At 41.4% G+C, this 20645-nt stretch overlaps 5 protein-coding genes across 8 annotated transcripts; all 5 read right to left on the reverse strand.

The window, feature by feature from the left end:
• Positions 1-615: 615 nt before the first annotated feature.
• On the reverse strand, positions 616-14843 carry RB195_005396 (uncharacterized protein; the record flags this gene model as incomplete). Of its 2 annotated transcripts, none has more annotated exons than XM_064177865.1 (18): positions 616-681; positions 5118-5315; positions 5437-5607; positions 6202-6280; positions 6582-6742; positions 6807-6973; positions 7254-7354; positions 8334-8450; positions 8508-8641; positions 8939-9025; positions 9092-9200; positions 11331-11434; positions 11655-11807; positions 11891-12037; positions 12541-12620; positions 12679-12828; positions 12894-12942; positions 14724-14843. In XM_064177865.1, the coding sequence occupies 18 exons, from the start codon at positions 14841-14843 to the stop codon at positions 616-618; spliced, it is 2193 nt and encodes a 730-aa protein (XP_064034966.1). The 2 variants fall into 2 exon arrangements, with proteins under 2 accessions (XP_064034966.1, XP_064034967.1); XM_064177866.1 differs by lacking the exon at positions 616-681 and adding an exon at positions 3410-3508.
• A 215-nt stretch (positions 14844-15058) lies between these two features.
• On the reverse strand, positions 15059-15471 carry RB195_005397 (uncharacterized protein; the record flags this gene model as incomplete). The annotated part of the gene is made up of 2 exons (XM_064177867.1): positions 15059-15225; positions 15291-15471. 2 exons carry the CDS (start codon positions 15469-15471, stop codon positions 15059-15061), a joined length of 348 nt encoding a protein of 115 aa, XP_064034968.1.
• Positions 15414-15794, reverse strand: RB195_005398 (uncharacterized protein; the record flags this gene model as incomplete). Its single annotated transcript, XM_064177868.1, has 1 exon — positions 15414-15794. The coding sequence occupies one exon, from the start codon at positions 15792-15794 to the stop codon at positions 15414-15416; it is 381 nt and encodes a 126-aa protein (XP_064034969.1).
• Positions 15795-15948: 154 nt separating this feature from the next.
• On the reverse strand, positions 15949-17717 carry RB195_005399 (uncharacterized protein; the record flags this gene model as incomplete). 3 transcript variants are annotated; one of them, XM_064177870.1, is made up of 3 exons in its annotated part: positions 17024-17162; positions 17246-17597; positions 17657-17717. In XM_064177870.1, 3 exons carry the CDS (start codon positions 17715-17717, stop codon positions 17024-17026), a joined length of 552 nt encoding a protein of 183 aa, XP_064034972.1. The 3 variants fall into 3 exon arrangements, with proteins under 3 accessions (XP_064034970.1, XP_064034971.1, XP_064034972.1); XM_064177871.1 differs by having other exon boundaries at positions 15949-17597; XM_064177869.1 differs by lacking the exon at positions 17657-17717 and having other exon boundaries at positions 15949-17409.
• Positions 17718-17745: 28 nt separating this feature from the next.
• RB195_005400 (uncharacterized protein) lies at positions 17746-18099 on the reverse strand (the record flags this gene model as incomplete). The annotated part of the gene is made up of 1 exon (XM_013436807.2): positions 17746-18099. The coding sequence occupies one exon, from the start codon at positions 18097-18099 to the stop codon at positions 17746-17748; it is 354 nt and encodes a 117-aa protein (XP_013292261.2).
• Between the last annotated feature and the right edge of the window lie 2546 nt (positions 18100-20645).

Genomic DNA, 20645 nt, shown 5'->3' on the forward strand with positions numbered 1-20645 from the left:
TTTTGAACTATTTCATTTCTTTTTTGACCCTTCAATAGCGACTATTTCGAGAGTGTAAAAAAGTGAAAAAATGTAGAAAACATGTTTAGATGGTGAAAGAAGAAAAACAAACAAATAAAGGATGAATAACAGTGATTAAGAGACACCGATCCCTAAATGAACTCGAATTCCAGGACAAATGCGTATCAAAAATACAAACATGAAATGTGAGTTGGCGATATGAAATTGTTACAGGTTCTACATAGAAAAATGAAGAAATTTCAGCGTAAGTACTATCACAACCTGGAGATGCCGTAAAAAAGATATTATGCACGTAGAGTAAGTAGTGACTGCAAGATGCAGTCGTGAAAAGAAGAATTAGCTACTTCTAATATGACTGCGAACAGTAGAAATAAAATAACTGTTAGACGTTCTGGGAAGAATGATATGTGGATTTGATCCAAATTCACAACCAAAAGTATTAGTAGCATTAGTATCACAACCATATGACTAAACTCATGAAAGGATATAGTAATACAAAGAACACAAAGTAGCAACCTTCAGACCTGTCCAATTAACGAAAAGACAAAAACAGTAAGCATCTATACAAGAATTGGGAACAAATTAGAGAGTAGTTTAATCACTCTCGGAACCGTCGCTTATAAATCCAACAGTCTCTTCCGTCCGTAGTGGTTTGAAACCCTAAAAAAGTTCTTTACAATCAGCTTTTCTAAGAGGTTCCAATAGAAGAAAGGTATTTGAATAAAGAAAGAAGATTTATGATAAACAAACGAGAGCTATGTAACCCTCTAAAATAAAATCGTTTTCGAAATTCTTGAACGCATCGATTCCTCCTTGAAAGCTTACCATCGCATGTCCATCAGTGTCCATGCTCATGCTGGACCTGGAGAATTAGGTAGGTGAGGATGGTCAGGGTGAAAATAATATCAATGGCTTACTACGAAAATACGTACACGTAGACATTAAAGAAAAAAACCGTCTAGAAACAACATGAATCAGACCAAAACAGCTCTATCCAAACCAAAAATACATAAAGGAAGAACAGTACGCAAACTTCCAAGCATTTCATTTCAGCTGCATTTCAGCTACAATAAGCGCCGAATGTCTTTGAACGAGTAACCGCGATGCGCCTACTGTGTCAAAAGTGGGTATGCGTTGAAAGTGAAAGGGCATGAGTTGCGCCAGACGCGTAGCGGTCCCAGTTGAAAATATTCGGTTCCGACGCCACAAACATGTAAAATTGTTACAATTTCAAAGCTCAAATCACACAGTCACATGCAACTTTTTAGATGAAGATTCTAGCATCCAATTTGCAACAAAAATTCTTTACAATGTTATCCTCGTATCGAAACTTATACTCAGCTGCCTGAGACTCCGCCTCTCGACCCAATGCTAATGCACCGCGAAATTCACAGTGGTACAGGTAACTACTTCCTCTACTGTTCCAAAGGAATAGACACTGAGAAAGCTAGAAAATCAATGGATGAAAAGAAAAGAAAGAATGGAAAGCTGAAGGAGCTGAGGTGCAAGAGCAAGCAAGAGCTGAGGTGCCTCAACGATTTCGAATTGATTGTAGGTTTTTTAGGCTACTTCCTGCTTAGAATTCTTGTTAGCTCTGTTGAAAGAGGTCTGCTTACGAAAGAAATCGAACGCAGGAACAAGACAATTGAAACAAATAGGACGAGAAAGGGAACGAAATTGCAAACTAAACAAGTACAGCAATAGAAGAACAAATGAAACAACGAGAAGAAAACAGGAGAAAGGAAAAAAAAAGAAATCATGTGGTTACCCCAATAAATCGTCGTTAACTGCAATATAAGGATCAAAAATCCATATTCCAGTTTCATTCCTCGGTCACCTTCAAATTTGGAGATCATACTCCCCCTTCTTCCTTGTATTACGTTTATAGTGATATTCTACGCGTTTGTTTCATGGTAATCCGTGGAACACCGCATAGCATTCATTTTCTAGCTCTCTCTAAGCATATTCCTTTGAGGCAACTAAGCAAATAGTTACCCGTTGTTAAATTAAACTAATAAATGCTACTGAGTATAAGTTTTTGATGCACATACTCAATTTTCCTAGTGACTGTACATGTGTGAGAAGCATTCGTACAATACAACATAAACATTGTAAGATCCCTCTTCGGGAAAAAACGCATGGTTATCTCTGCAACGTGAGCGAAAAAGCGATTAATGCTGCACGAATAGGAGCGCAAATGCAATTTCTAATCAGATTCAACACGTTCGACTGGAAATGATTGCCACAAAGATTTGCCGAACGTCTAAAAAGAGTTATAAAGTAATCGTTTAACAGCAAAGTTGTGTAAGTCCGGGACACTCGTTATTCAAAACCACGATATATCAAGTAAACCGCTGAGTTCTCGCACGACCTGGGTTAGAATGGATTTTCTCGTACTCGGTAGGGAGAGCTCGCTTCTTCTTAACCCGTTGGTGTTTCAAAGTAGTGTGTCGATAATAGAGAACAAAATTAGGCTCCCCATCGACTTTGCCGCGAATTGTGAACGCGAAACGTGAGTAATGCAACCTCTAGATAGTCGAGTATGAAACAGTAGAAAGCACTGTATTCATAACTTCCTGCTTCATGTCCTTCGTTACCGTATCTACGGGCAGTTGCATACTCCTCTTGTGGTTGCTATTATCCCACTGCCCCCTGTCGATATCCATCAAATGGATTGGTGCGCGCGTCTTCTTACCGACGCTGGTGGAGCTCTGCTCAGTACTACCCTTCTGAGCATGAACTAGTTATTTCATGTGTTGCTGTGAAAATTAAGGCGGAAAAACAATGATATGGGGACCTATCATATGAGTTGATCTGAGTGACGGTTGTCAAAGTATTCGAAATGTCAAGAAAACTGCGCAGTATTAGCTTAAGCGTGGCATGTATCAGATTGGTGCATAATTACTGCAGCTTTTTTTGCGACTTTCTTTTATCTGAAAATTGGCGTTTTTTTTCAATTTTCGTATAAAAATAATCTTCATTAAGAGTTAATTAATGAAAATGCCTATCAAAAATCGTATCCACATTCAATGTATTATGTACTATCACTTCGAGAAAAGTTGGAATGCCGCAAAGTCATTTCGCGATCTCAACGACGATTTTCCAGTGAGTAATTCCGCTTCTATCACGCCGCAAACATTGCCTTCCTACAGGGAACGTATTCGTCTTTCGGTATTCCTCTGGATGAAAACACACAGGAAAATACAAATCTTCTTTCACATGACGTTTCTAGAGGGAAGCAACGATACATCTTCTTTCACTAGTAACCAGATTCTTCAGGAATAGAGTTGACTCGTTTCGCTTCCAGTAAATCAGTGAAAACTCGGGACATGTTCGGCTTTGCTGTTGCCGGAGGGTTCGTGGGGGAACCGTTAAGTCAATTTTCATATTATGTTCTTTCATGAGCTTCTTTTGATGACAAACGATGATCGAATGGTCCACATTGAAGTCTTCCGGCAACTTTCTTGTTGACCTCCTCCATGGCTGCCTAAAGCGCCTCGTCGGCTTGTATCGCCCGATTTGAATTTCTTGAACTATTTATCAACTTGACTTTTGCTAATTGTTTCATCGCCAAAAAGTTCGTTGAGATTGCAAAAATTGCAACCTTTCTTGAAGTGGTAGGTCATAAAATGGCGAAAGTGGATATGATTTTCGATACACATCTTCATTAACTGATGAGAGAAAACTACTTTTTTTTACACAAAAAAACAATGAAACGCCAATATTTGAAGGAAAAAGTCGCGAAGAAAGCAATAATTACGCATCGATTCAATATCTGGAGCAACCGTAATGGAATTATTATTATAGTATATTATAGTACTATTACTATTATTCAAAAACTTATATAAAAAGCGGTACGCCATGTTCGTGCTAATGCATTTTGTCGATTAGGAGGCTTATCAAATGCGAGATAGAAATTTCATTTTCAACCGTAGCAAATCATATAACAAAGGAGAGAAGATCGTGAAGTCCTTGTAACTGAAATACAGTGCTATGATCTTCTTTTGATTCTTTTGATAAGAAGCAGCCAAGGTTCGTAGTACTTACGAAAAACAAGTGAAACAACGAGTCAATGAACACCATTGCAACAATATAAGGACAACAGTTAGTTGACTCAATGTTTTATGGGATTAGGATTCACTCATCCGTAAGCAAAGCGAGACGTGAAGTGAAATCGAATTTTATTAAGACCACAGAGAAATTTCGTTGATACACCTCATCAAATACATGAAAGGAGGAGCACCAGAATGATCCCCTGCACTTTAGTTGGACTCCTCAACAGTGTCTTCCCAATAATTCACGTCGAAGTCTTTTCTACCCGATGTACCCAATGCTACTCCAAAGTATTCTATTTCTCCCGAGAAACTAAGCGACTTACTTTCCTATTGCGAGCGCTCAGGTGTCACCTAACATACTAACTACCAAAGAAATTGGTTATTCAGCTTAATTCTTTGTTTCTTTCTCACTTATTGAATTTTCATTAGCTTCCCATATCCCCTAAGAAAAGATTTGATGGACAAATTCTTGGGAATTCACTAGATTGCTCAACTAATCACCCGTGAAATATCTACTGAATATGAAGCACCGCAAAACTTGTGCTAATCAGAGGAAATCCATTTTCCATTCTTTCTTCTTTTTGAAAAACAATCATCAAACTCTGCTTAGCTAGTTTTTCGCAAGAAATAGAAAGGTAAATAATAAAACCCAATAAATAGTAAGTCTATTGCACGGATATCCTGCTAGACTGAGCTTTTTAAAAAATGTAACTGGCTGATAGATTTTTTTTCTCTCAGAATTTTTTTTTCTCTCAGAAGAATGAATTGGAAAAATTTTGTTCTCTCAGAATTCAAAGCCACTGAGGAACAAGCCGCGGCCACTTTGTTTTAAATATCTCACAAATGCCCTGACATATAACATAACAAGATGAAGTAAGAAGGACGACAAATTAGCATTTCAGAAGTTTTAGTACGCGAGTGTAGCTTTCGCAGCGGAACAAACAGCACTGATCACGAGGGTAGCTTCATCATTACCGTGAACTAATCAGATATTTCAAGTCTGCATCTTCATATTTCGAGAAACCCCGCATGCATTCCTACCTTCTTATCGAAATTCGCATGGCCACGAATAGAAACCGCTCGTCGTCTGCGGATCACGACGAATCCGACTACGAGTACAGCAAAAGCTAGCGAAATTAAAATCCCTGTGGTTCCAGTTGCTGCAGTAGACGCTGAGCGAAACGCACCCGTGAACGCGTACGAACTATGCAAAGACGATGAACCACCCTCGTGTTGTATCTGAAGCTAAAGAACCATGAAAGACAGGTTAAGTGAAAACAATGAACGCTCACATACGAAGCACAGATTTCCCACATGGCATGAGCAATATAGAAAACACATACGTACACAGAGAACTTACCCGGAACATCCACAATGTGGATCTGCCCGCAGCAATGTCGCCAACGAAAATGCGTTCACCATCAGGCGAAACGCGTAAGACATGCGGTTGTCCGAATGAACGGCTTGTCGGCCCAAAGGCAAACTCAATAAGTTCAGTGCCAGCACGACCAACATACACACGGATGGGACCCTAAATCTTTCGGATAATTTTTGAAATATTAAGAAGTCAAAAATATATCTATAACCTGCAGGTAAAGAGAAATTTACATTTCGACAAGAGTATGCCCAGGAGAGTAAATAAATTCAGCTCTATGGTCCTTAGTCAAACGAAAAATAAGAGTTAAAAAAAAACATTCAGTGTAATCGGTAATTAGAAAATAAGACTAGAAATGAGTTCAAGCATGGATATCCAGACGGAGGCATCGAGAAAAAAACGCGCCAATAGAACATGATTGATGGCGACTGTACTCCTGTCTGATTAAAAGTCTAAGTCACTGGCCTATCAATCCACTTGGGATGCGCCAACGCGTTTTACTGCAATTCGTAATCGTTGAGATTTTGGAACGCGTGTCCGCCTATACAATGTCCGATTAGCCGTGATAATTTTGTTTTCACTGTAATCCCATGTTCTACGACAACATGGGAAAATTTCATATGTCAAATCTTTTATTTCCATATTCAAGAAAAAAAGGTTTCCCCAATCTTTCCTTGGTAAACTTTTCTTGTGACTATATTATTTCTTTTTTGTTCTTTAAAGAAAACACTAAAAGAATTATGAACTCACAGATTCACGGTCCGGACGTCCAGGAATCATGTAGATATGGTCATTGTGAGCATCCGCTGAGTAGATATTTGTGAAAAGACTAAAACAGTTGAATTATGAGGTTGAGTGCTATTCCAGCAAGTGAGGACGAGTAAATAAAAAAAGAAAGGAATTAAAGGGCTTAGAGTATCAAGTGACAATTCCGAGAAAGATTTTGTTACGAGAGAATATAGATTGAAAGTATTACAACTTTTTACTTTTCAATTGAAGCTTTTGATGAATTCATAAGTGCTGCGTTGAGAATCAAGAGAAGGTAAATGCAAAGAAAAAAAAAACTTGAAGAAAGAAACACTAGTTAAGCTATAAGTGAAAAGATAGACGTAAAGTCATCGCAGACTGACCTGGAGGTCCACTCCATAATGTAGTCGCCGCGAGTGGACAATTCTTGTACTCTGCCATTTTCACGATCAGCTACAAGCAGATGACCACCAGTGGATGTCATAACAACGTCGTGAGGAAGGTTGAATTGGCCTGGTCCGTTTCCAGGCAGGCCAAATTCATGCTAAACAGGATTCTATATGTCTTACTAATAATATGTACTATAGAATACTATTTGAAGAAATCACCATTCTATTTCCAGTAGTGCTATCCAGCTGTACTATCCGACTGTTACAGTACCCGTCGGCGACGAAGACACCTTCGTCAGTTTTGACTACACCAGCAGGCTTGCAGAAATGAGTACGCTCGCTATCGGGAATTAATTTCACGCCACTTTCCCAAATCTGGACAAGATCTGTAAGAAGATCTGTAATCTATAAAACGACCAGTAATGCGGTCATACGATGATCTACGCTAGCAATTTCACTGAATTCTATGAATTCCTAAGCATAATCAAATTTTGACAATAAAGTTAGATAGGAGAGAACGCTATTCGAATTGCTAGGTAAGCCCCACATTGTTTTAACTGCTACATTAAATGAGTGAAGTTCCAACTCCAAGTTTTGCAAATAAAACATAAAACATAGTTTGAAAAAGCAGAATAATCTTATAATATGAGTAAATCAAAAGCTTACCGTTTCCGCTGAGCTTCCACTTTGCTACGGTATGTGAGCCGACGTCTGTAGTGTAAAGGTAACCTTCATTGTCCATATAGATTCCATGTGGTAGATAAAATCTATAATTCCAAGTGAAATTTTGTTTTCTCTGTACGCAGTTTTCAGACAGCTTTATAAGAATAACTAAGAAATTACATAGAAGGTTCATCTTCAATGGAGGGAAAGGAGAAAAAAAAAAGAAAAGGAAATTAGAGCAAGCATATCCAATCATGGAAGGTGTAAGCGAGCTCACTAATACAATAATCGCGTAGATCTCAGGTGAGCTGAATTTCCAACAACATTTACAAACTCTGAGGTGAAATGTTCGAAAAAAGACGTTTCGATTGCAGTTTTGGCTGCGGCTTCTCTCAGAACCAAAGAAGAGCGCTTTTTTTTTTTGGGAAACATCCTACAACGGGAATAAGTTCTCCCATAGATGCGATAGTCGGAGCCGGTGCTCCAACCTCCTTCATTTTTAGACGATTTCTTCACTTTTGGACGGTTGACAAAGGGACATCCTCATTATTTCAAGTGCACCCCATGAGCTGGACTCCCTTCATCTGAGGAGGGTTCGGCTCCTCCCTATCCCACCTATGAGCTTTCCGATGGAGAAAAAAAGGTGATATCGACGAGTCCAAGAAAAGACAAGAAAGTTGAACTATTGTGCCCTTCCCATTTTCTCATATTTTGGATGTGAAAACTTGTTTTCGCTGTGCGTTGTCAATGATTCAGTTTAAAGGGTATCTTTCAAAACTGAGTGGTGATTAGTCCACAAAACTCCAATAATAAGAAATTAGAGCACAAATTAATCCCCTCCCACTCATAAGAGAAAAGGGAGAAATTGCTTGAAAGTGGTGAAAGAAGTATTTTCAAAGGTGCAAAGCGGGACAAAGCCGAACTACAACAAGATACTTGTAGCAATTAAAATAATTGATTCAAAAAGAAGAGGACAAAACTCTTTAGAAGAATGATGATGAATAACTTGAGAAGCTCCCTAATAACTATGCCATTTTGATTAAAAAGACTCGTGTATTCATGTCAACTTCATACAACACTCACTTGTTCTTTCCAAGTTTCTTCACAATCCGTGTTTCATTGCCCGTTATGGAAACTATGAGAATTACATCTTCATTTATGGGTTCCTTGTTCATAAGCACATGGTACTGGTCGAACGTGCTTCAAAGCTTCCCATTTTGCAAATCGGCAGCGCTGTCACATTTCTTCAGGACCTACCTCTGATCCCAAACTCGTCCTGCTCTGTGGAAAATGATCACATTGTCCCCTTGGAACGATATTCCAGCCACCTGACCCAATCTAATGTCTCCAATGCTAGTGAACGATCCTTCTTCGACAATACCGAAAGGTATCTGAAGTTCATGGTTCTGAAACTGTGCAGTGTATCTGAAGATCTGAACTGCAGCTATTTTGGGTATTACCGACAAAAGGTCGACAATAACAACGAATGCTAAAGTGAAAAGATAATATCGTGCAATGCAATTGACAGGAGTTTTCAAATATGCAATTTCCCTTAAAAAAAAAAAAAGATTCGGCCACACATCATTCCCATCAACTGAGCAATTCTTACTCTTGTGGATAATTTCCTTTTTCAAATCGCCATAACAAGAAAGTACCATTACTCAAATCAAAATAGGTAGGAAACAAACTTTGCTTTGATGTGCATGATGTTCGAGATCAGGTCGAGATGGAAGCAGTTGTGTGCCCTCAACAGGATATTCCCTCACCATCTCCTTCTGAACAGGCCTCGAAATCGATTAATACGAAATTTCTCGTGTTTTGTAATACTGAATGTTACTCACAGCCCTATCGCGACCTCCGCACACTGCACTCCAAGGGAAAGGATTCTCTTTGGTAGAATCATAGTAAAACATCATGTAGAAATTGCACATCTCGTTCACACCCATCGATCTATAAAATGTTGAGAAAAATATGAGTAAATCCCATTGTTCATAAGTAGAATAAGAAAACGCTTCAGTCATCCGAAATACTATCAAGAAATTATGAAAATAATAACAATAATTTACTAGGAAATCCGAATATTTCAAAAGACCAAAACTCGTCCGTACATTCTGCAGTTTACCGAGAAAAGCACATGTCAATAAATCAAAAGGGAAATGTAATAAGAGAGTAAACTGCGTAGGATGCATTGTAACCCTGAACCTATCATCGTATACTTTATTTCTTTTACTAGGAAGACTCTAATGGAACATAGCTAAGAGAAGATGTAGATAGAAGTCCAAACTCTTTTCTTGGTACGGTTTTCGGGTCTTTGATTCGCAAGCTTGCGCCCCACGTGTATGATCATAACTGATGTACTAGTTCCCGAGCTTTTTGGGCTAACCTTCATAAGTAATGCAATACTTTTGCATTTCTCGCAAGCATTTACAGAACGCAAAATGCAATGTTAAGTGGTACAGTAATCCTGCCTATTCTAAAACTGCCTCACAGTAATCTACCATCATTACTTTAAAAGGTACCATCATATTCCATCTCTGTTGTGCTTCTTTTTGTCCCACATCACCCACCAAAGATCTTAACACAATAACATGGGAATGAAATGAAACTAGTTCAGATCCATGAGAAGTTTTGGCAAGTGTCTACAAAAAAGGATGCCCTTTTGTTTGTTATTCATTGCCTGAGACCTTCGCAAATGTCACATAAAATTAGTTAGCAATTCATGCACGAGACAACACAGGAGCACTAAACCAATAAGCAATACCCATTGAAGAAGTAAAACTAAGTCCGATATTCAGAATCAAGCTTCAGAATAGTCTTGGAACGGCTGAACGACGGACTTCGGTTTAGATAGCAAAATACAATCTGTTGGGACATTTATAGAGGTGAATTAAAGGCATCATCCCGCGAATCTGAGGTGGTACGTATTTCAGGTGGAGTATTCGTATACGGGATCGTAGATTAAGGAGAGGGGGTAATTCCGTTCATTTCTCCCCAATTGCCGTAAAAACGGCCCGGAAGATACGGCTTCGAGCTTTCCAGCGCGCTATTTTCTACAACGAGTTGGATTGGAGCACGCCAGCCATGTGCACAAGCCGCATCTTCCGGGCCGTTTTTTTACGCTAATTAGCAAGAAAAGGACGGAACCACTCACCTCTATATAATCTACGATCCCGTAGTCGAATACTCCACCTGAAATCCGTACCACCTCAGATTCGTGGGGTGATGCCTTTAATTCCTTTAATAGAGTGTGAAATTATCCTTAATACTATTGACGGGTCATTTTTTTAAAACGCAGTGTCGAAGAAAAACGTAATGCAGCACCAAAACTGTCTTATATGAGCCAGCATAAATCAAAAAGAACTGGGCAACAAAAGAGACGATCGTAGTGCGACATGAGGTAAAATGGAGACAGGGATGTTGTTTTCGCATTCCCTGCTTTGTTCAGTCCCAACTTAATTTTATTACAGTACAGTTAATTAGATAGCACACTTAGTAGTTGGTCGTAAATTGATACAGTTGCTTTTTTTTTCCTGAATCATCTATGCTTCGGTTGAGCAAACAGTTCAGAGAAAATAAAGGAACAAATGTTCACTTGAAACAGCGCGTCGGATTCTGAGAAAACTCTTCACTTCTAAATTGACGGAATCTCAGAATTCAAAAACTATATTTTGATAATCTTCAACACTTTTTCAACCAATCCTCACGCAAGAAATGAATAGGAATTTATCGAGGATGTTAATCGAAAATGACACTTGCAGACGTGCAACTTTTGTCTGTGGGAGTTCACCAAAAAATCATAAAATGAATTAAAATTCATAAAATACAAATCTGGGACTTGGGATACGTTGACAAAAGATAAGCACACCTCATCTGCAGTTTCTGCCTTTTATATCGTTGCTTTCAACATTCAGTTTCATCATTGTCCATTACGAAGTATTTCCATACCGATTTTTCCAAATTTTGACTTATGTTCAGGGAAATTACCGGAACTGCTCAAATAGCCCGACAATTTGAGAAGTTCAGATCACTAACCCAATTACTGCAAATGAATTGAGAAAAGAAACAGGAAAAAGAACTAACCCCATAGGAGTTGGAGTTTTCTTGTCATGCGAGTCGAATCTGCACGTGGCCGCCATGAGGTCACCTTTTTTAATTACTGGATTGGTGGAAATAGACTCGAAAAGCTGCAAAAAATCATTTGTCGTACTGATGGCAAAAAACCTAGTACTGATTCCCGGAAATTACATTGGATTGTAAATGATAAAACATTTCCCACAGAACGATCTTTTGTCACATTTCACGATCGAGACGAAAATACTGTTCTTCTTGAAACAAACTAACAATGGGTCGAGTGTTTTGGAAATAATATACCAGAACCTAATATTTCGTTACACAGTATCATACCTGTGGCCATTGCGGGTTTCTTGCTCCAATTTTTGTCCACTGACCATCGTGTTTGTAATAAGCGGACACTACTCGACCCATCGCATGAGTATGCGTTCGGAAGGCAAACGGATGCAAATCAATTGCACCATCGTATTCACAGCTTACATTGATCTGCAGAAGATCTCCATATGACCACAAATCTCATCTTTCTGTCCTTTCTTCAGACTAGAACAGGGGAGGGGATTTTAACTCACCTGCACCTGGTTTCTACCTGGAGGAATAGTTTCTGAAGAGACAAAGAGGAGAACAGCTGCAAGATTTGGTGGCTTTTGATGAGTCATATGGAGCGTGACTCCGGAGAAATCCTTGACATCACCAGCAAACGGTTGTGCATAGTGGACCTAACGCAGTTAAACATAATGAAACATAAATAACTTAAGTTATTACAATTTCAAAACATCGAATCTCTGGAAAATGTACGTTGTTAGAAATTTACCTAATATAGTAAGAAACCTATTTCGCAAAAATTCCAGTTTTGCATTTCTAGGAAAAACGTTATTGTTTGTGTTGCAGCTTCTCAGGCGTTAAACAACCACTAGTGGTAACAACGCGAATATGTCATGAGATTTAAAGAATGTGTTGAACCGAAATGACTCAAAACAAGAGAGTACACTACGTAGACATATAATGTAAGAGAAACGTAAGAGACTTAATAACGCCACTGGTCTTAGACCGATAGCAGTAGGAGAGATCCCTAGACAATGTCACTGTGTTCGGACGAATCTACTGCCAAAGCAATGAAGATATAAAAGTAACTCAAGTACATACTCCTTCTGTAGAGAGAACTGGAAATTGAAAGAGAGCACAAAGATATAAGCCCAAAAATGTAACACAGTAAACGAACCTGTAACACAAAATACTTGATGCCATCATCTTCATGTCCCACACTGAATGCAACATTTCTCGGTAGCAAGAGAGTTGGAGCTGCAACATAGAATGTGGAATTTATTCTCAAAATTCTTTAAAGAACTAGGAATCTTACCATTTCTGGCCCAAGCATAAAGAATATGTGTTACTCCCATTCCACAGGTTTCACCACCTCTCCAGAAAGTCTGGCTATGCGCAGGTTCACCGCACCCGTAAAGTAAAATGTGATGTATACGATCAGCATGCGCCAGAGGCTCGAAGCCAACTAAATCGATAGTGACTTGAGAAGGAAAAGACAGCGAAAAATCAGCAATGAATGGAAATGACTACCGATGTATCCCTCGGGAGCTTCCCGTGCCACGGCAACATAGTCGTCGTTCTGAAATAAAGAAATAAAACCCAATGATTAAGACGCATCTCTTCATTGTAAATCCCCAACATTACTTCACCGCTGTGTCAAACTGTTGCGCGTCTCATCGCTGAATAAAAAGTCCTTCAGCATTACAACGTCTGTCCTAGATATCATCTCAAAAAAAGGAATTCATCTGTGACTCGAAAAAGTGGCGAACAAACGTTCAGTCAAAACTGGTATTCTACGTGTTAGTAGCTGGCGCGGCAATTTACCCACCGTACTTTCTGGAAAGAAATTGAATCTAAAATTTTGTAGTCGCTTCAAAGTCTCTTTCGATCGTGCAAATTGGTTACAGTTCATAATGGAATAGAGTTCAGAACAGACATAGAAACAAAAGAAAAAGACGTATGCAATTCACCACAGCATCTTCACCGTCACCACAACAAACATTTGGATTAGAACAAATCGGGTCCTGAACAAAACTTATCTAACTAAATTAACTTTCGTTTTTATCACATTTCTACAGTGGGACGTTGAAAGAGTAGAATTAGTTTCTACTTATTTATAATCCAACAGGCCGTCTAAATGTTAACTGATTGGTAAGCATTTTTTTCTCCAAACAACCTTCAGTAACAAGCCTTTTTCACTCTTTCAGAGTTTACACAATCAGACTAACCAAACCAAACTACTGAGATATCGTTAAAAACTAGCAGAAAAACAAAACTCCGTTTACTTTCTCACCACCTGCAAGGAAAATTTTGTTTGGACTGTAGAATATCTATGCAGTTATATATATTCCAGACAAAATCTGAGTAATTCACACGAAATACGAAGAATATTATTAAAATTGTGATAAAAGATCAGAAGAACTAAACTATCAGAAATAGATTCGAGATTTTAAAAAAATTGAACCCCTACGCTCATATAAAGAAGTTAATGTAGGTAAGAGAAGGCAAGCAAATATTTGATTCCCACGCAACAAACTACTTCTAGTCGGGTCAAAACGACATGAAGATCGATATAGTTGCGTTCGAAGCGGTGCAGTTTAGAGTAGCAGTTAGGAACGGGAGGACCCTTGAAAGTCCTTCTCGTGGTTGCGTTTTCGTGATGATACCACTTTGATCCCAACGCGCAACTACAGTTTCATGTCGCTTTGACCCGATTATAAAAGCGAAGAACTGAAGCTTGCTCAGAAAATCATATTAAAGGCATCATCCACAAACCTGGGGTGGTACCCGTTTCAGCCGGGTAGTGCCTATACGGGGTCGTAGAATGTGGGTAAGAGGGTGATTCCGTTCATCTCTCCTTGTGTAATTGTAAACGGACAACCTCGGAACGTTGTTTCCTACGACGGCTTCTGTTGCAATGCGCACCCCGTCCCCGCCTGCGATTCGTCTGGGTTTCCAACGAATAGCAAGCGGGAGGGCGCAATGGTGGAGTGCTACAAGAGGAGACTTCGTAGGAAACAGCGTTCCGGGGTAGTCTGTTTATACTGATGCAGAGAAAGGTGAACGGAATCATTCTCTTGCTCACATTCTATGACCCCGTACCCCGTATAGGCACTACCCGGCTGAAACGCATACCATCCCAGATTCGTGGGATCTTGCCTTCAAGACACATGCTAACAATTATCAAAACAATGGAAAGAACTCTAAATAATAAACGAATAATTTCGAAATAAAGTGCAAGAACTATAATGCAGATACGACCGCACTATATATGGTATAACACTGGTTTCCGGAGAGTAATGCACAGAAATGCAGCGCCATTCTCAAATCGTACGTACCTCTATACACAAACACACTTACTTGCATTGGTGAATAACCGATCATCTGAATAGTATACTTCGAGAACTCGGACTGCGGTTGTTGCTTTCGTGAAACCGAAGCTGCACTCGCACAATATAATAGAAACACCAACCAATACATCTCTAAAATTGCGTGGAAATCGAATGAAAACTGTACTTAAAAAACTAGAACTTCACTCTTCTTCGAGCTCGGAAAGGAAAGAAACGTAGATGATCAATGATTTCACCATTAAAAAAAGAAGAAAATAACCATATGATGAGCGAGCAGAAAACATTATCCAGTTGAGAATAGGAAAGGGAAAAAGAACATCGTCATAGACGAGAATCACTTGAAAATTATTCATCGGCACTTCGTAATGCACTCAGCGCATCAAGCATCAAGAATAACCCTTCACGTTGAAGAAGTTGTGAATTCACCTCCAACCAAGCAAGAGCCACGTCTACACGTTCATCACATATGGTGCGCTCACTTACGATGGAAAGCGCTAAGTCAAACCCATAGCCTTGAGCCGAAAAAATCGTCCTTCGAAACTTCGAAATTCCTCAGAGCCTACAAAAATGAGCTCACCAAACTCGAATTCCTGAGAAAAGAAGGTCATGAGCGGGATTGGCAACAATCCAAGCAATGTGCACGTGTCCACCGGTGAATTGGCGGTGGAGCGCTCTATAGCGCACCGCACATTCACCTTGATCACCTTGACTCCCGTTGATCTTCGAACTGGTCGAGCGGGCGCCAGTAATTCTTCCATTTGTCCCGATCGTGTGCCAGAGTAGCCCAGTGGTTCCTCCTTTCGCGTGGGACACGAAAAGCATCATATTTTTCTTTGAAGGACTTCGTGAAGAAATCTGACCATCGGGTCGGCGGTCTTCCTGTAGTGCGCTTAATATCGCGGGGAACCCAGTCGATCACGGCTCTGGTCCAACGGTTGTCATTAAAGCGCATCACGTATCCGGCCCACCTTATTTTACTTTCCTTGGCAAACGCGGCGGCGTCTCTAATCTTCGATCGCTGACGTAGGAGAGAACTTCGAATCTCGTCCCTCACTTGCGTGAAACGGGATACTCCTTGCATCACTCTCTCAATTGCGCGTTCAATGACGCTCACCGCGTTTTCTTCCTGCTTGCGAAATGCCCAGGTTTCCGAAGCATAGGTCAAAGCAGGAAGTACGGTGGTGTTGAAGAGGTGGGCACATGTGTTCCTGGTCTTCTTCACTACATCCTCGATGCTATTGTATGCTCCCCAAGCCGCTCTTCTCCTCCTGCCCAGCTCGGAGGTCAGGTCGTTCATCATGTTCAATTCCCGACCCAGATAAACGTAGCTGGTGCATTCGGATATGTTCGTTCCGTTGAGCGTGAATGGGGCATCCGAGACTCATCCGTTGCGCATGAACAGATTTCTTTTGTAGATTCAGCTGAGGACCGATGCATCCACATGTTTCGTCGAATTCGGTCAGCATTCGTTCCGCTTGGCTGATGCTAGGTGTTATCAGTACGATGTCATCAGTAAAGCGCAAATGGTGTAGCTGCCGACCATCAACCTTCACTCCCATGTCGTCCCATTCCAACTTTCGCATTGCGTTCTCGAGGGTGGCTGTGAATATTTTGGGTGAAATTGTATCACCCTGTCGGACCCCCCTCTTCACGTCAATGATGATGTTCTTGTAGAATGGCGAAATTCTGGTCGTGAAGTTTCTGTATAACTCTCGAAGTACCTTTATGTACTGAGTAGGGACGCCTTGATTGTCCAAGGCTTCCACGACCTCTTCCGTCTCAACTGAGTCGAAGGTCTTTTTCAAGTCGATGAAGGTGAGACAGAGCGGCATCTTGTACTCTCGTGATACCTCGATGAGTTTCGAAACAGTGTGAATGTGGTCAATCGTGCTGAATCCTTTTCGAAACCCTGCTTGCTCGCATGGCTGTCCTTCATCCGAGACTTTTTCAATCCTATTAAGGATCACTCTTGTAAAGAGCTTGTAGATGACGGACAGTAAGCAGATTGGACGATAGTTGCCGATGTCATGTGGATCTCCCTTTTTATACAACAACACGGTCTTGCTGGTCTTCCACGGTTTAGGAACCTTGCATTCCGACAGATAACGTGTAAAGAGCCTCGCCAGGGTGTTGATGAGTACTGGCGGAAGGCTCTTCAGGTGTTCTTGTCCTATTCTGTCGGGACCGGGTGCAGTACGATTTCTTACCGACATGATAGCATGTCGTATTTCGGACGGGAGAACCTCTGGAATGACTTGTCCATTTTCCCTCAGATGGTGAGGAGGCAAGTGGACATGGCTGTCGAAGAGATCAGAGTAGAAGTCGTAGATGATTTTCTCCATCCCCGTTCTCGATGCAATTGCTGTTCCCTTTGGGTTCCGGAGAGCAGTCATCCTCGTCTTGTGACTGGCGAAGTCTCGACGGGCATAGCGGATGCTTTTCCCCGCCTCTGCAGCTTCAGCCAGCACTTCTGCTCTTCTCTCTTTAAGGTCTTCCTTTATCGCCTCTCTGCAAAGCCTTGCGAGCTCGGACGTGAGTTCTTGGTTCCCTGCGGCTCGTGCTGCTCCACGCTGGCGTATCAGCTCAAGAGTTTCAAGAGACAGGCGCCTCTTGGTGGTTTTAAAACTCTCAGCCTTCTTCGCGCAGTCGTGAAGGTGTTCAACAAGCCGGTCATATTCCTCGTCGATGTTGTCCATTGCGGAATCTTCCCAAAAGCCGGCTAGCGTAGCGAAGAGATCCCAGTTGATGATAGTCCTGGGATTTCTCCCTCCGAACTTGGCGGCTTTCTCTGCTCTCCTTGTGAAGGAAAATCTTTCTCGGAGGAGGCGATGGTCCGATCCCGTATAGAACTTTGGTACAACACCGACGTCCGTCAGGCAGAACCCTTTATTGACGATGATGTGGTCTATTTCATTACGATACCCTCCACCGAGTGACTCCCACGTCCAGCGTAGAGAGGAGGGCTTCTGGAATTGCGAGTTCCCATGAATGGTTTAGTCGTCATGATGAACTCGGAGAGCCTCTCCTCCTGGTCATTCCATTGTAGGCCGTAGGTCCCGATGTGAAGCTCCTCCGGCGTTCTTCTCGGGTGCTGGACCGCATCTTCTCATCCGCAAGCGTCCGATTCGGGTCGTAAGTTGTTCGAAAGAGTCGATGTTCTTTGCCATACTCGTGTTGACGAGGACGCCAACTCCACCAACACCTCTACTGTCGCATGTTCCTAAGAACAGTTCTTCTCCAGTTCCATATACGGCGTTGAGAGGGTGACGTCGTCTCGTCTCGGTCAGTCCGATGACGTCGTACTTGATCTTCTTGGCTTGCATCATCAGATCTTCGATGGCCGCTTCTGATGTAAGCGTACGTGCGTTATAAGTACAGATCGCCATCTTAGTCCTTTTCCGTTTCGGTAGCCTACATGACTCCTGCAACCCCGTCCTACCTGGCGCTACCTTACCAGGCTTTCCTCCGGAATCAGGAGACTCTTTTCTGTTACTGTGCTTTGCATAAAAATTTTAAAACCCATGGGCAGGTTGCAAGCCTCTAATGCAATGAGTTTTTGGGAGAACTTCCGTCCTCCGGGAGTGGACATGTGGAGCTTATTTGTTGGAGGCGACTCCAATCCGCCTCCCTTGCACCTCCCAGTCACTTGATTGCAGGCTTTTGGCCGGACCGACATGCGCGATACAAGGATGTCATGAGTCAGTCCTGACTCAGCAGAAACAGGGAGTCCATCCCCTGAATCCACCTGCGTCTCTGGGCAAGCACAAGGTCGCTTTTGGTCCGCGATTAGCCCCCTATCCGCCACTCGGGGACGCGCCACGTAGCCTCGCGACTAACCAGCTGTGATCCCTCTAGTGAGGCAGATCCGTGGCACCGCACATTATCAGAAACAAAACACAGTAGAGATGCGTAAGTGAGTAGGCATCTAACTGGAGCGGTAATACCTTAAGGCTAGACACATGAGAACAATCGAAAATTTCTGGTTCATATTGAAGACTTCTCATCTGAACATAAAAAATACGACACAGAAAGATCCAAAACAAAATAGTGTCAGATCCAATTTATTTTTGCAGAAATCAGTTAGAAACGGATTTGGGGAAACAACAGAGAATAAGGACTGGATCCATACATTCGCACTTTCACGTATATTAAAAATAAATTCTGAACTGTTTCTCCACTCAGTCTCATTTAAAACCATATTTTCCACTTCCCAATAATTCTTTTCGCTGGTTTCATCCGAACTAAGCTATTGTCGGTCAAAACGAGTTGAAGGCATCACCCCCCGAACCTGGGGTGGTACGGGTTTCAGGCGAGTATGCCTATACAGACTCGTAGATTGTGAGGAATAGGGTGATTCCGTTAATCTCTCTTCCATCAGTGTAAACGGACGACGCCGGAACGCTGTTCCTTTTACGACGTCCTCTATTGCAGAGTGCCACCTTTGCACCTTACTGCCTGCGATTCGTCGAAAACCCATTCGGACGAATCGCAGGTTGGGGCGGGGCGCAGTGGTTGCGCATTGCAACTGAAGTCGTCGTAAGAGACACCGTTTCGGTGTCGTCCGTTTGCACTGGTAGAAGAGAGATGAGCGGGTTCACCCTCCCACGATCTACGACCCCGTATATGCATAACCTTTAGGCTTAGTCCTAAGTCGCAGCACTTGAAGCGGAGCTAGGGTTCCAATCGAGGTGAGGCCGTAGCTGGCTCCACTTGAACCGAATTGATGAGTGAAACTAGCGATGTTTTTACCTCAATTACAAGTTTTCAAAGCGACTAAAACGAACTGCAGGCTTTTTCATGGAACTGCTACTTCCTGTGGGGATTTCTTTTAAAGATGACACCGTTAGGGACAGATGAGATGAAGGAATAGGCAACACACGTGGACACAGAAAGTTTAAAAAAGACGATAGTTCCGTTTACAGTTCCACCACTTATTGTGTAGTTGCTGTGGCAGAAATATAAACTGTTAGTGACTGTCAGTGTCAGGTCAGTATGATTCTTACGAGTATGATTAATAGACCAGTGAGGTGATAAAACGACAGCCGCCTTTCGCAGATAAATCCAAAAATTACAGTGACTAAGAATCCCAGCACTGATAATTTAGACGACTTCGCACCAGATGATCGGTAGTGCCCGTTTCTTTGTAGCTCATAAGAGGGCACGTGGGAACCGTAAATAAAATCGGCAATTTTGTAGAACTTAGGGCTGACCTCCGTGCTTAGTATCACTCAGAAATACACATGCAAAAGTCGTTTTGGAAGTCAGAAATTGAAAGGAAAGAACAGAGCGGTGAGAAACATTAGAAAAGAGAAAGTCAATACTATGTACAATCTACTTACAGTCTGCATGACTCCACACTATCTGTTTGTTATACAACAGTAGAACGTGTTCTATCGCGGTCGCCCCTTACTGAAGAGCTCAGAGTCTGTTTTCTTCCTGTTTTTCATAGTTCTCTTTTACCGGATAATATTCTGTGAACACATAGGATTACGTGGTCCTATCAAAGTTATTTCCCACTAGTTTTGCTGCTTGTTTTGCTCCTATGGCGCCTCTCAGTCATTATTCTTTATAGTCGTATGCAATATTAGTAAAAAAAACCTCTTCGCTAATTTATTGGTTCCTTCAGATCTGCCCAAATTTCCGTGTAAATTTGCATAGCTGGTACTCTTCTAAACCGTACTTTGGGATGCGCTTAGGACTGCAAAATATTGTTATTTGTGTACAGAGTTGCACAAAGAAGTGAAGCAAAGATTCAATATCTAGGAAATGAGATTTCGAATTGAAGCGCCATAACAGCAAAACTAACGAGGAAGTACATTGCGAAGGCTAGGTATCATATTCGTAAAGTTTTACATTTAAAAAAATTGGAACGACTGTGAAGAACAAGATAAAAGGAGCTCCGAGGAGTTTGCCACGTTCTGTGGTGAGGAAC

Source organism: Necator americanus, chromosome I (genome assembly GCF_031761385.1).
Source record: "Necator americanus strain Aroian chromosome I, whole genome shotgun sequence".
Lineage (NCBI taxonomy): Eukaryota > Metazoa > Nematoda > Chromadorea > Rhabditida > Ancylostomatidae > Necator > Necator americanus.